Source organism: Bubalus bubalis, chromosome 7 (assembly GCF_019923935.1).
Source record: "Bubalus bubalis isolate 160015118507 breed Murrah chromosome 7, NDDB_SH_1, whole genome shotgun sequence".
Taxonomy (NCBI): Eukaryota; Metazoa; Chordata; class Mammalia; order Artiodactyla; family Bovidae; genus Bubalus; species Bubalus bubalis.
Window position 1 is genome coordinate 24,921,674 of NC_059163.1, and position 13,587 is coordinate 24,935,260.

The following is a 13,587-nucleotide window of genomic DNA, read 5'->3' on the forward strand; positions in this document are numbered from 1 at the left end:
AGTTTTCATGTAAAATGACTGTTAAAATCCAGAATCTTAAAATCCATTCAACAGCTAAACTAAGTGCATGTAAACTAGAGACCTGTCTACACATCAAATGAATTTATTTCGTGAGTTACGCCTCCAAGTGCAGAGCGCTGTGCTTGCAAAGGAGCGCCCACGTCCTCACTGTGGTCTACCAGCCCCTACGTGAGCTTGTCCCTGCCTATCACTCCAAACCCCTCTCTAACCTCCTCACTCTGATCCTTCTTTCAGATCCCTGAATCCCTCCAGTCCCTCAGGTTAACTCCTGCCTTAGGGTCTTTACATTTAATGTGACATTTGACTGGGATGCACCAGCTCCAGATCCTGCCCTGGCCTTCCCCTCATTATTAGCTCAAATGGCATCCCATGCCTAACAACTCAATTTCATCTCTAATATCCCACAACAAAGCAACAAGTACAGGAAAACCACCTAAACTGTGAATTCTATGAGTGTATGGAAATGACATCTGAGACAGTCTAGGAGACCTGTTTATTACTGGGAATTCTTTGTGGCACAAAGGGCTTTAATTGGTAGGGGAAAAAAAGAGAAATAGACTAATGAGATCCAGTTCCTGCCCTTCAGAATCTCAAATTGTGTGGGCTATGCTGGTACGCAACTGTCTAGGAGGAGATCCCCCACATTTTTAAAGCCGGCTATCTTGAAAAATCACATATTGTAAGTGAAGGAAGAGCAATTATCCACTTACGATTTGGCAAACACTTCAAAAAAATAATTCTAACTGTATTAAGCAAAAACCCGACAACCTTGGCAGGATCCTCAAAATAATAATAATTCTCTTGCATCAATTGCAACCTGCTATAAAATAATCAACCACTACTTTCAAGAATCCCCAGTCATGACAACCAGAAATTAAAATTTTCAACAGGTATCAAACTGCCTCAGACTAAGGAAAAAACCAAATTACAAAAACACCACTACTTAAATAGCATTGTTGATTTTCCTGGTGGTTCTCCTGCCAATGCAGGAAACATGGGTTCGATCCCTGGGTCAGGAAGATCCCCTGCAGAAGGAAATGGCGATCCACTCTAGTATTCTTGCCTGGGAAATTCCATAGACAGAGGGGCCTGGCGGGCCCCAGTACATGGGGTTGGAAAAGAGCTGGACACGACTTAGTGACTGAACAACAGAGAAACAGCACTATTAGAACTTATCTGTATTTTCAATTCCTCTGTAATCAGTTTATCTATCTGTAGCGTTTTATTATATTCCTTTAATATATTTCTTTTCCTCTCAGCAGAAAACCTCACTTGCTACTTCAGAGAAAGCAGATGCTCTCCGAATTTCCTCCACTACTTATGAACCTAACTAAATCTGCATTCATTCTCAAAAGTCATCCCCACCCCTACCCCACAGCAGTAAGATGGAAATTAATCCATCACCTTTGCTAGCTGATTCTCTTACACAGGATACTGAAAGGTTAGAGATCCCCAGGACTTCTCAACCTAACTCTATAATCCTTGTTTTCCCCAAGAGATCTCCTTCATCTAGTCCTTGCCTTCCCACCATAAGCACCAGTGCAGGCCACCATCATCTACTACATCAAACACTGCAACAGACTTCAAACTATTCTGTCTTTGGCCCTCTTCATTTCTTTTCCTCCTCCTACCAAGAGGGATGACTTAAAAATGAAATCACATATCCTTACAACACTTGGATGTTTCTTCAAATAAAGTAAAGACTTAACAAGGTCCTCCGTGAGCTACCTCTAACCTATCTAGGCAGCTTCATGTAACACCACTCTCTTAGGCTTTCTGCACTTCAAGTACACTGCCTCCTTTGAGTTACTTGAACACACCGTGTTTTCTACAACCTTCAGACTTTCAAACATAATCTTCCCTCCTTCTGTGACATTCTCGTCTACTACTTTGCACTCCCCACTTCCCAAAGCTAATTCATAACTATCGAGTGATCTTTCAGGGACTCTACTGAAGCTATTCCTTCAGAAAAGTCTTCCCTAAAGGCTCAGAATCAACTAAGGTTTCTCACATGCACTCTTACAACTTGTACTTTTCCTTCACAGCACTTAGGACATCTATAATTATGGAAAGAACAATCCAGTTAATGTCTGCTTCTCAATAGATAAGCACCATGGCCAAAGAATGTATATAACTTGTTCACTATTGTGTTCCTAACACAAAACCCAGTGTTTTTGCAAATGAAAACACAAGAAATATCTCTTTAACGAAAGAAGGAAATGTGAACTAATGAGAGCAAAACCTGGATTCAAATTACTTTAAGCATTATTCATTCAGTTCAGTTCAGTCGCTCAGGCGTGTCTGACTCTTTGTGACACTGTGAACTGCAGCACATCAGGCCTCCCTGGCCATCACCAACTCCCAGCGTTTACCCAAGCTCATGTCCATTGAGTGGGTGATGCCATCTAACCATCTCATCCTCTGTCGTCCCCTTCTCCCCCTGCCTTCAATCTTTCCCAACATCAGGGTCTTTTCAAATGAGTCAGCTCTTCGCATGAGGTAGCCAAAGTACTGGAGTTTCAGCTTCAACATCAGTCCTTCCAATGAACACCAAGGACTGATTTCCTTTAGGATGGAATGGTTAAATCTCCTTGCAGTCCAAGGGACTTTCAAGAGTCTTCTCCAACACCACAGTTCAAAAGCATCAATTCTTTGGCACTCAGCTTTCTTTATAATCCAACTCTCACATCCATACATGACCACAGGAAAAACCATAGCCTTGACTAGATGGACCTTTGTTGACAAAGTAATGTCTCTGCTTTTGAATATGCTATCTAGGTTGGTCATAACTTTCCTTCCAAGGAGTAAGCGTCTTTTAATTTCATGGCTGTAATCACCATCTGCAGTGATTTGGGAGCCCAAAAAAATAAAGTCTGACACTGTTTACCCATCTATTTGCCAGGAAGTGATGGGACCAGATGCCATGATCTTAGTTTTCTGAATGTTGACTTTTAAGCCAACTTTTTCACTCTCCTCTTTCACTTTCCTCAAGAGGCTCTTTAGTTCTTCACTTTCTGCCATAAGGGTGGTGTCATCTGCATATGTGAGGTTATTAATATTTCTCCCGGCAATCTTGATTCCAGCTTGTGCTTCCTGCAACCCACCATTTCTCATGATGTACTCCGCATATAAGTTAAATAAGCAGGGTGACAATATACAGCCTTGACGAACTCCTTTTCCTATTTGGAACCAGTCTGTTGTTCCATGTCCAGTTCTAACTGTTGCTTCCTGACCTGCATAAAGGTTTCTCAAGAGGCAGGTCAGGTGGTCTGGTATTCCCATCTCTTTCAGAATTTTCCACAGTTTGTGGTGTTCCACACAGTCAAAGGCTTTGGCATAGTCAATAAAGAAGAAATAGATGTTTTTCTGGAACTCTCTTGCTTTTTCAATGATCCAGCAAATGTTGGCAATTTGATCTCTAGTCCCTCTGCCTTTTCTAAAACTAGCTTGAATTTACAACGTATGCAAGAGGAGTGGCATTTTGTTGAAGATCCATGTATTCATTCATCATTTATTGGACAATAATTATGCCAATGAAACAATGTGCTATCCCTGCTTTAAGTATTTCATAAACAAAATGAACAAAACCCTTTTGCTCATGGAGCTTACATGGTAGTAAGGAGAAGCAATACTAATAAACATAATATGGTAGTGGTAATGGGAAACCCTGAGGCTTCCCTAGTGGCTCAGACAGTAAAGAATCTGCCTGCAATACAGGAGACCTGAGTTCAATCGCTGGGTCAGGAAGATCTCCTGAAGAAGGGAATGATTACCCACTCCAGTATTCTTGCCTGGAGAATCCCATGGACAGAGGAGCCTGGCAGACTACAGTCCATGGGGTCACAAAGAGTGGAGACAAATGAGCAAGTCTTTCACTTTTGCACTTCAGTGGGAAACCCTCTGGGTAAAAGGAATTGAGAATCAAGGGGAAAGTTAGTTGTAATGTTAAATAAGAAGGTTAAGGTAGGCCCTTTTAAAAAGGTGACATTTGAGCAAAGGCTTGAAACAATTGAGAAAGTCAGTAATGCAAATACCTAGAAAAAGTGTTCCAGGCCCATTCCACTTGAGAGAAAAAGTCCTCCCAACAAAGGAATGTTTTTGGTGTGTTTATGGAACAAAAAAGCTGCTGTGAGAACAATGAGTAAAGAAGAGAAAAAAGAGCTCAGGGTGCTAAACTGGGTGAGTGGAGGGAGGAGAAGGCAGGCACCAAATGACGTGGAAGACCCTAGGTCGGTGCTGTCAAACAGAGGTATAATGTAAGCCACAGGAATAATTTTTTAATAGCCACAATTTTTAAAAGGGTAAAAAAAACACAAAAATGAAGTTAATTAATAATAAAAATTAACATATTTTATTACAACCAATAGCCAAAATATTATTTCAACGTTTTTAATATAAAAAAATTATTGAGATATTTTACCTCTTTTGGTACCACATCCTCAAAATCTAACACGTTTAACACACTCATTCGGATTAGCCACATTTCAAGTGCTCAATCACGGATAACAAAATGGACAGCACAGCTAATGGTTATTCTAAAGACTTAAGACTTAGAAAAATGGGGAGGTTTTGAGAATTCTGATCATAGGAGCAACGTGATTTGATTTATGTTCTTAAAGAACCAATCTGACTACTTGTTGAGGGTAGATTGTAGAGAAATCAAAGTCAGGGGTGATAATGGCCTGGAAGGTCGTTTCAGTGAAGTAGTGAGAAGAAGCCAGATTCTGGATTTATTTTGAGAGTAAAACCAAAAGGATCTGCCAACTACTTAATGTGAAGTGTGAGGAAAAAGAGGGGGAGTCAAGAATATTCTGAGGTTTTGTGTCTGGGCAACTTAAAGGATGAAATTACCATCAAATGAGATGGGTAAGACTCCAGGTCATGACAATGAGTTTGATTCTAGTTAGATGCTGATTAGATATACAATTGGAGATCTAGAATAGAGAGTAGTTTAGAAATCTACAGTTCAAGTACTTATTGTAGATGATTTTGAGAACCATTAAGATACAGACAATAGTCAAACCACACAACTTGGACGAGATCACCAAAGGAGTGAATTCAGATACAAAGACATGAGGTTGAAGGATGGAGAATCCTGGCTCCTGAGGCATTCCAAGGTAAGAGATTGGAAATAGGAAGACGAACCAGCAAAGTAATGTGACAAACGACAGGTGAGATAAAAAGGAAATTAAGAGAGTAAGGCATCCTGAGAGCCATGGGAAGAATACGTGGCAAGGAGAGAATGATAACCTTTGATTCTAACTCCTTTCCTCCCCTGTCCCCGCAGCCCACATCTCCAGCATCGGAGACAAAACTGTGTCTCTGACTCCTTCCCTACGGCGGCTGGAAGGATGTCCATGTACAACCCCCTCCCACTCCAGTCCTAGGGTGGACAGCTCCAGAAAGGAGTGAAAACCTCTATGAGGTAGCTTTTGAGTAACAACGACCCTGTGGAGAACTTAGAGCCAAGAAAAAGTAGAGGTTTATCAAGCCCCCTTGCTTCCCTGGTAGCTCAGAGGTTAAAGCGTCTGCCTCCAATGCGGGAGTCCTGGGTTCGATCCCTGGGTTGGGAAGATCCCCTGGAGAAGGGAATGGCAACCCACTCCAGTATTCATACTTGGAGAATCCCACGGACGGAGGAGCCTGGTGGGCTACGGTCCACGGGGTCGCAAAGAGTCGGACACGACTGAGCGAGCGACTTAATAGACTTATCAAGCCCCCAGTGCAGACCCCGCACGTTGGAGTGTCCGGCTTGCACTGCGCAGCCACAGAAGACCCCGCGCCAGAACTATTTTTCCCCGCAAGCCCAGCTGACCCTCTGTTTTACCTCTACCGAAGCATCTTACGGTCGCCGCCATGTTAACCACTCCGGATTGTGTTGACGAAATTGGTCCCACGCTTCAACGTGAAAGAAATTTACAAAGGGTTCCCATCCGGAAATGGCGGAGGGGGAAGGGATTCGAAAGCGCAAGAGGAAAGGGGCGGGAACCAAAGTAGACTTTCGAGCCGACAAGAAGGGGGGCAGGGGAGGGCGGACAGCAGGGTGCCCCGTGGCGATGTTCCCGTCAGTCCTTCGTGCTGCGTAGGGGCCTGTGTTCGTGGTTCCGGTTCGACGGTTCAACCTCCTTCAGGCAAAGTCGGCCCTTCCTGGAAAGTGCGGTCCTGTTGGCGATGCTCCAACTATTTTATTCCTTTTTACTTAATTTATTTGATTCTACAAGCGTACTTAGAACGATCATTTTAATAAATTGTGAGAGTACCCAGGAGAATACGAAAAGCAGAAAATCTGGAGAATCTCACCAACTCTCAGCACCATATTTCCAGCCTTGTAAAGACTTTTTAAAAATTAGCCAGGCTGTGTCCCACTCACAGACAAATTCTTTTTCACTCATCGCAGGATCAGCGTGTTTTTAAGGTAATCTGAACATTAAGCAACTTTCCATGTTCCCCCTGCTGACAAACCATGCCGTTAGGCTCAATCGACTAACAGGACGACAAATTTATATAACACTTCTAGCTTTAAAATGGCAGACCCAAGCCCTACGCACAGGTTATTCTGACTGGGGGCGGGGGCGGCGGCGGGGGGTGGAGTAGGAAATCAGCATCCTTTCCATTACGTCACAGCTGACGGTGTGGCTTATCTAAAACAAATCTGATCACGAATTGTAACACTTTCCAGTTTAAATAAAACCCTCTCACGACTACCTCAAGCTCGCTTCTGGCGTCCGCCTACCTCCCTGGCTTTAAAGCCCTGCCAACAGCCCACCCGCCGACCCCGACTCCGACCCCCACCCCCACCCCCACCCCCGTACACATACCTGGTTTCTCACTTCCATGCCTTTGTTCATTCTGTCCCCTCTGGAACGTCCTGTACATACCACCTAGGTAACTTTTTGGTTGTGTTTTTTTTTTTTTTTTTAATTAAGATTTCAGCTCAGGCTCTATTCATTGATGAAGCATACTTCTTCCCTTCCCAGGCTGAGTTATGGCCACCTCTTCTTGGTTTTGTACAAGGCTTATACCTGACCTAGAGCCAGACATCCTGGAATGTGAAGTCAAGTGGCCTTAGAAAGCATCACTGCGAACAAAGCTAATGGAGGTGATGGAATTCCAGTTGAGCTATTCCAAATCCTGAAAGATGATGCTGTGAAAATGCTGCACTCAATATGCCAGCAAATTTGGAAAACTCAGCAGTGGCCACAGGACTGGAAAAGGTCAGTTTTCATTCCAGTCCCAAAGAAAGGCAATGCCAAAGAATGCTCAAACTACCGCACAATTGCACTCATCTCACAGGCTAGTAAAGTAATGCTCAAAATTCTCCAAGCCAGGCTTCAGCAATATGTGAACCGTGAACTTCCTGATGTTCAAGCTGGTTTTAGAAAAGGCAGAGATCAAATTGCCAACATCCGCTGGATCATGGAAAAAGCAAGAGAGTTCCAGAAAAGCATCTATTTCTGCTTTACTGACTATGCCAAAGCCTTTGACTGTGTGGATCACAATAAACTGTGGAAAATTCTGAAAGAGATGGGAATACCAGACCACCTGATCTGCCTCCTGAGAAATTTGTATGCAGGTCAGGAAGCAACAGTTAGAACTGGACATGGAACAACAGACTGGTTCCAAATAGGAAAAGGAGTTCGTCAAGGCTGTATATTGTCACCCTGCTTATTTAACATATGCAGAGTACATCATGAGAAACGCTGGACTGGAAGAAACACAAGCTGGAATCAAGATTGCCAGGAGAAATATCAATAACCTCAGATATGCAGATGACACCACCCTTATGGAAGAAAGTGAAGAGGAACTAAAAAGCCTCTTGATGAAAGTGAAAGTGGAGAGTGAAAAAGTTGGCTTAAAGCTCAACATTCAGAAAATGAAGATCATGGCATCTGGTCCCACCACTTCATGGGAAATAGATGGGGAAACAGTGGAAACAGTGTCAGACTTTATTTTTCTGGGCTCCAAAATCACTGTAGATGGTGACTGCAGCCATGAAATTAAAAGATGCTTACTCCTTGGAAGGAAAGTTATGACCAACCTAGATAGCATATTCAAAAGCAGAGACATTACTTTGCCAACATAGGTCCGTCTATTCAAGGCTATGGTTTTTCCAGTGGTCATGTATGGATGTGAGAGTTGGACTGTGAAGAAGGCTGAGCGCCGAAGAATTGATGCTTTTGAACCGTGGTGTTGGAGAAGACTCTTGAGAGTCCCTTGGAGTGCAAGGAGATCCAACCAGTCCATTCTGAAGGAGATCAGCCCTGGGATTTCTTTGGAAGGAATGACACTAAAGCTGAAACTCCAGTACTTTGGCCACCTCATGTGAAGAGTTGACTCATTGGAAAAGACTCTGATCCTGGGAGGGATTAGGGGCAAGAGGAGAAGGGGACGACAGAGGATGAGATGGCTGGATGGCATCACTGACTGAATGGACGTGAGTCTCAGTGAACTCCGGAAGTTGGTGATGGACAGGGAGGCCTGGCGTGCTGCGATTCATAGGGTCGCAAAGAGTCGGACACGACTGAGCGACTGATCTGATCTGTTCTGATATACCTGTTTTTATTTGTTTAAGCAGTTTTATTGAAGTGTAATTCACGTACCATACAATTCACCAATCTAAATTATGTAACTCAATGGTTTTTAATTTATAGAGTTGTGTGACCATCACCACCATGTATCTGTTTTTCCCACTAATTGTCTGAGCTCTTGCGGCCAGAAATGGTGCTTTACTCATTTTTGTGACCTCAGCACATACTACCTGCCTGGCAGGTAGGAGGCTCTCAATAAATATTTGTTGAATAAGTCATTATACTTATTGAATTATTGACTTGCAAACTTGCTTCCATGAAGCTGCCCATAGGACTGGATCAAAGTAGAAATTTCACAAATGCTTTATTTCATATTTGTATATTGTACTCCTCTACATGAAATATGTTTTCTTCTACTTTGTTGGCCTGGCTTGTCAACACCTAAACAGTTACTTCAAAGGTTACACACACATTTATGGCTGTTAAAAAAATTCAGAGACATTTAATATACCTTTATAACTTTCTTTTCTCTCTCCCTCCTTACCTTTCCTCCCTTCCTCCCTTCCTTTCACAAATACCTGAGTGCCTACCACGTGTCAAGCAGTGCCCTTTGACTATGCATACATAGGGTGAATAAAATAGCCATTGCTCTCATGATGCTTAAAAATGAATTTCATATGAGGGTAAATGCCAGAATTAGAGCAAGTTCACCTAATTTATCTCAAACAAAATGCAAACATCCAAATTACAGGTACTGGTCCTTTGATTCAACATCCCTTCCTTTTCATAGTTGGAATCAGTTGGCCCCCATGTGTGTGACTTTTATGTCTTGTATTATAACAAGAGAATTTAAACATCCAATATGTGGATTCAGAGTAGCATGTAATATGCTTGTGATAGTAGCCTTATTGAAACAATGTCCTGTAGAGGTGTAGCTCACCTGATTGTCAGTCAGAACTTGATAGCATCAGTCAGGTAGGGTCCAGAGTCCCTATACAAAAATATATAAAGAGGCTATTTAGCTTGAGACTTGTAAAAACCACAAAAATGCACCCTCTGAAATGGGAACTCCAAGCCTCTGAACATTTAAGACTTAATGACGTTCTCATTAAAGAGAAACAATAGAGCAATTTTGCTTAAGCAGTGGTGCTCTGGAACAAAACTTCTTAGATTTGAATCCCAGTATCATCACTTTCTAGCTGTGTGAGTTGGGGCAAGTTACTATACCTTTCTGGGGCTCAATTTCCTTGCCTGTGATACAGGGCTAATAATGAGATATTTACTGAAGTACTTACTACCATACCTGTGCCAGGTATGGTATACTCTTTAAATGTTGTCATTATATTAAGGAATCAGTGAGAGCTCTTAAACAGAAGCAAAATGAATAAGCTATTCTAGTACCCTTTCTTCCAATATCTGAATAATTCTTAATTGATACATGTCGTTCTTATTCCTATGTGTGCTAGGATGTCACCTTCTTTAAATGAGAACTTTTATTAGTATTTGCAGAAATACTGCAAGTACTTATGCACTTCCTCAAAGTTCACTTTGAAGCAACTTTTCTCAATTGATTTCCAGGAAGGCTTTTACTCTCCAGGAGTCTTGGCATCATGCCAGGTGCTTGCCTGCCTGGCTGATTTCCCTGGAAAAAGCTTCTTAATATTTGCCCAGCCCTGTAGTTCTCTTAGCCTGTGTTCTCTGCCTTCCTCACCTATCTTCCAGTTGCGCTGGAAACTCCTTTGCAAGAAGAGTCACTTCCCATTTGGGGTTCAAGTTGAAAATGGATCCTCTGATTAGACCAAAAAAGGAACTCTCCGACATTTCCTGCTTCAGGAGTGTGCAACAGAATCACCTGAAGGCTTGCTAAAACTCAGCTCACTGTTCTCTACTCCCCAGAGTTTCTGATCTGGTAGGTCTAAGGCAAAGCTCATTAATTTGCATTTACAATAGATTCTTGGGTGATGCTGATGCACTAGTCTAGAGATCACCCTTTAAAATCCACTCCCTATATTATATCATGAAACATTTACATCCATACCTACCATTAACTTGGGGAGGAGTCATTTTGTTTAACAATTTTATATTCAATACAATACAAGCAATAAATTTCCCCATGTGATATGTCTCCAGGACCAGAATCTACTCACCCTTGTCTTCTCCTCTATTTGGAAACTGCTATTCCATGTCTGGGTTTCAGCTCCAAAGCTGTCCAGCTGTCAGCGGGGAGAATCCTCAGTGTTTGCCTGCCTGCCTATCTAGATTTTGAGTATTACCAACTCCTACATTCCCCTCCCTCCTTGTGCTTCTTTCATACTCAGATTAAAAAAAAAAAATTTATTTCCGTGGCTGCACCAGGTCTTAGTTGTAGCACTCAGAATCATCAGTCTAATGATTGAAGACATGTGGAATCTGGTTTCCTGACCAGGTATCAAACCTGGGGCCCCTGCATTGGGAGCATGAAGTCTTAGACACTTGACCACGGGGGAAGTCCCTCAGATTATTTTTTATAAAGAAATAACTATCTAGAATAATATTGTCATACAAGATTGAAAGTTTGCTGAGGAATTGGAACTCATTGTCTTGTCCCTTCCATATATGGGAGCTTCTGTGTCCAACAATCCCTAGGAGACTGTTCTAATTCCAGATTGAATAAGATTTAGAACTTTCCAGTGGAATGCTGGTAAATGTTTGACAATAGGCTTTCCAGTACAAAAAACACAAATTTATAGTATTTGCCAATTTCCATGCAATAAGCATTCCCAGAATAGCTAATTTCAAGCTGCCAAACATGAAATCATGCAACTTACAAAATTCTGACAACTTAACACTGGTTCTCACATGGCTAGAGCACTACTGGGAGTTTGTAAAAACCTTCGATAACTTTTAGAAGGCCTTTGTTGTTGTTGAGTTGCTAACCTATGCCCAACTCTTGGGACCTCATGGACTGTAACCTACCAGGCTTCTCTGTCTACAGGATTTCCCAGGAAAGATTACTGGAGTGGGTTACCATTTCCTTCTCCAGGGGATCTTCCTTACCCAGGGATCAAACCCCAATCTCTTGCCTTGGCAGGCAGATTCTTTACCACTGAGCCAACAGGGAAGCCACTTTAGAAGGCCTATTCTAAACCAATTCTAGAGCCACACTTCTCAAAATTTAATGTAAATACAAATCATCCAGGAATCGTAATATATATATTCTAATTTAGTAGACCCAAGGTGGAGCCTAGGATTATGACTTCTTGTTGGAAATATATTGGCTCCTAAGTGATGTTGACACTGCTGTTCCATGTTGATGTTCAGTCACTCAGTCATGTCAAACTCTCTGCAACCCCGTGGACTGCAATATACCAAGCTTCCCTGTCCTTCACTGTCTCCTAGAGTTTGCTCAAACTCATGTCCATTGAGTCAGTGTTGCCATCCAGCCATCTCATCTTCTGTTGCCTCTTTCTCCTGCCCTCAGTCTTTCCCAGCATCAGGATCTTTTACGATGAGTTGGCTCATTTGCATCAGGTGGCCAAAGTTTTGGAGCTTCAGCTTCAGCATCAGTCCTTCCAATGAATATTCAGTGTTGATTTCCTTTAGGATTGACTGGTTTGATCTTGCTGACCCAGGAACTCTCAAGCATCTTCTCCAGCACCACAATTCAAAAGCCTCAATTCTTTAGCAGCCTTCTTTATGGTCCAACTCTCATATCTGTACATGCTGCTGCTGCTGCTGCTAAGTCGCTTCAGTCATGTCCGACTTTGTGTGACCCCACAGACGGCAGCCCACCAGGCTTCCCCGTCCCTGGGATTCTCCAGGCAAGAACACTGGAGTGGGTTGCCATTTCCTTCTCCAATGCATGAAAGTGAAAAGTGACAGTGAAGTTGCTCAGTCGCGTCCGACTCTTCGCAACCCCATGGACTGCAGCCTACCAGGCTCCTCCGTCCATGGGATTTTCTAGGCAAAAGTACTGGAGTGGGGTGCCATTGCCTTCTCCGATATCTGTACATACCTACTAGAAAAATCATAGCTTTGACTCTACAGACCTTTGTTGGCAAAGTAATGTCTCTGCTTTTTAATATGCTGTCTAGGTTGGTCATAGCTTTTTTCCCAAGGAGCAAGCGTCTTTTAATTTCATGGCTGCAGTCAACATCCATAATAATTTTGGAGCCCCCGAAAATTAAATCGCCACTGTTTCCATTTTTTCCATTCTATTTGCTGTGAGGTAATGGGATGGGATGCCATAATATTCATTTTTTGAATGTTGAGTTTTAAGCCAGCTTTTTCACTCTCCTTTTTCACCTTCATCAAGAGGCTCTTTAGTTCCTTTTCACTTTCTGCCATTAGGGTGGTGTCATTTGCATATCTGAGGCTATTGATATTTCTCCCTGCAATCTTAATTCCAGTTTGAGCTTCATCCAGTCCAGCATTTCATGTGAGGTACTCTGCATATAAGCTAAATAATCAGGGTGACAAAATACAGCTTTAACATACTCTTTTCCCAATTTGGGGCCAGTTCATTGTTCCATGTCCGGTTCTCACTGTTGCTTCTTGATCTGCGTACAGGTTTCTCAGGAGGCAGTTAAGTTGGCCTGGTATTCCTATCTCTTTAAGAATTTTCCACAATTTGTTGTGATCCACACAGCCAAAGGCTTTGGTGTATTCAATGAAGCAGAAATACATTTTTCTGGAATTCTCTTGCTTTTTCTATCCAGCAGATTTTGGCAATTTGATCTCTGGTTCCTCTGACTTTTCTAAATCCAGCTTGTACATCTGGACGTTCTTGGTTCACGTCCTGTTGAAGCCTAGCTTGCAGGATTTTGAGCATTACCTTGTTAGCATGTGCATGTTAGTTGCTCAGTCATATCCAGCTGTTTGCAATCCCATGGACTATAGCCCATCAGGTGCCTCTGTCCATGGGATTTCCCAGGTAAGAATGCTGGAATGGGTTGCCATTCCCTTCTCCAGGGGATCTTCCCAACCTAGGGATAGAACCAGAGTCTCCTGCATTGCAGGCAGATTCTTTGGCATGTAAATGAGTGCAATTGTGCGGTAA

The 13,587-nt window shown here is 42.5% G+C and overlaps 1 protein-coding gene across 3 annotated transcripts in view; it reads right to left on the reverse strand.

The window, feature by feature from the left end:
* The window catches only part of MRPL1 (mitochondrial ribosomal protein L1), a 73,500-nt gene extending 66,990 nt beyond the window's left edge, over positions 1-6,510 (reverse strand). Inside the window, exon 1 of one of the 3 annotated variants that reach the window (XM_006059471.4) lies at positions 6,322-6,510. In XM_006059471.4, the coding sequence (XP_006059533.3) occupies positions 6,322-6,337 (16 nt within the window). In that variant the 5' untranslated portion in view covers positions 6,338-6,510. Of the gene's footprint in view, positions 1-5,848; positions 6,204-6,321 lie in introns of those variants that run through there. The other 2 variants (XM_006059470.4, XM_006059472.4) reach the window with 2 other exon arrangements.
* Between the last annotated feature and the right edge of the window lie 7,077 nt (positions 6,511-13,587).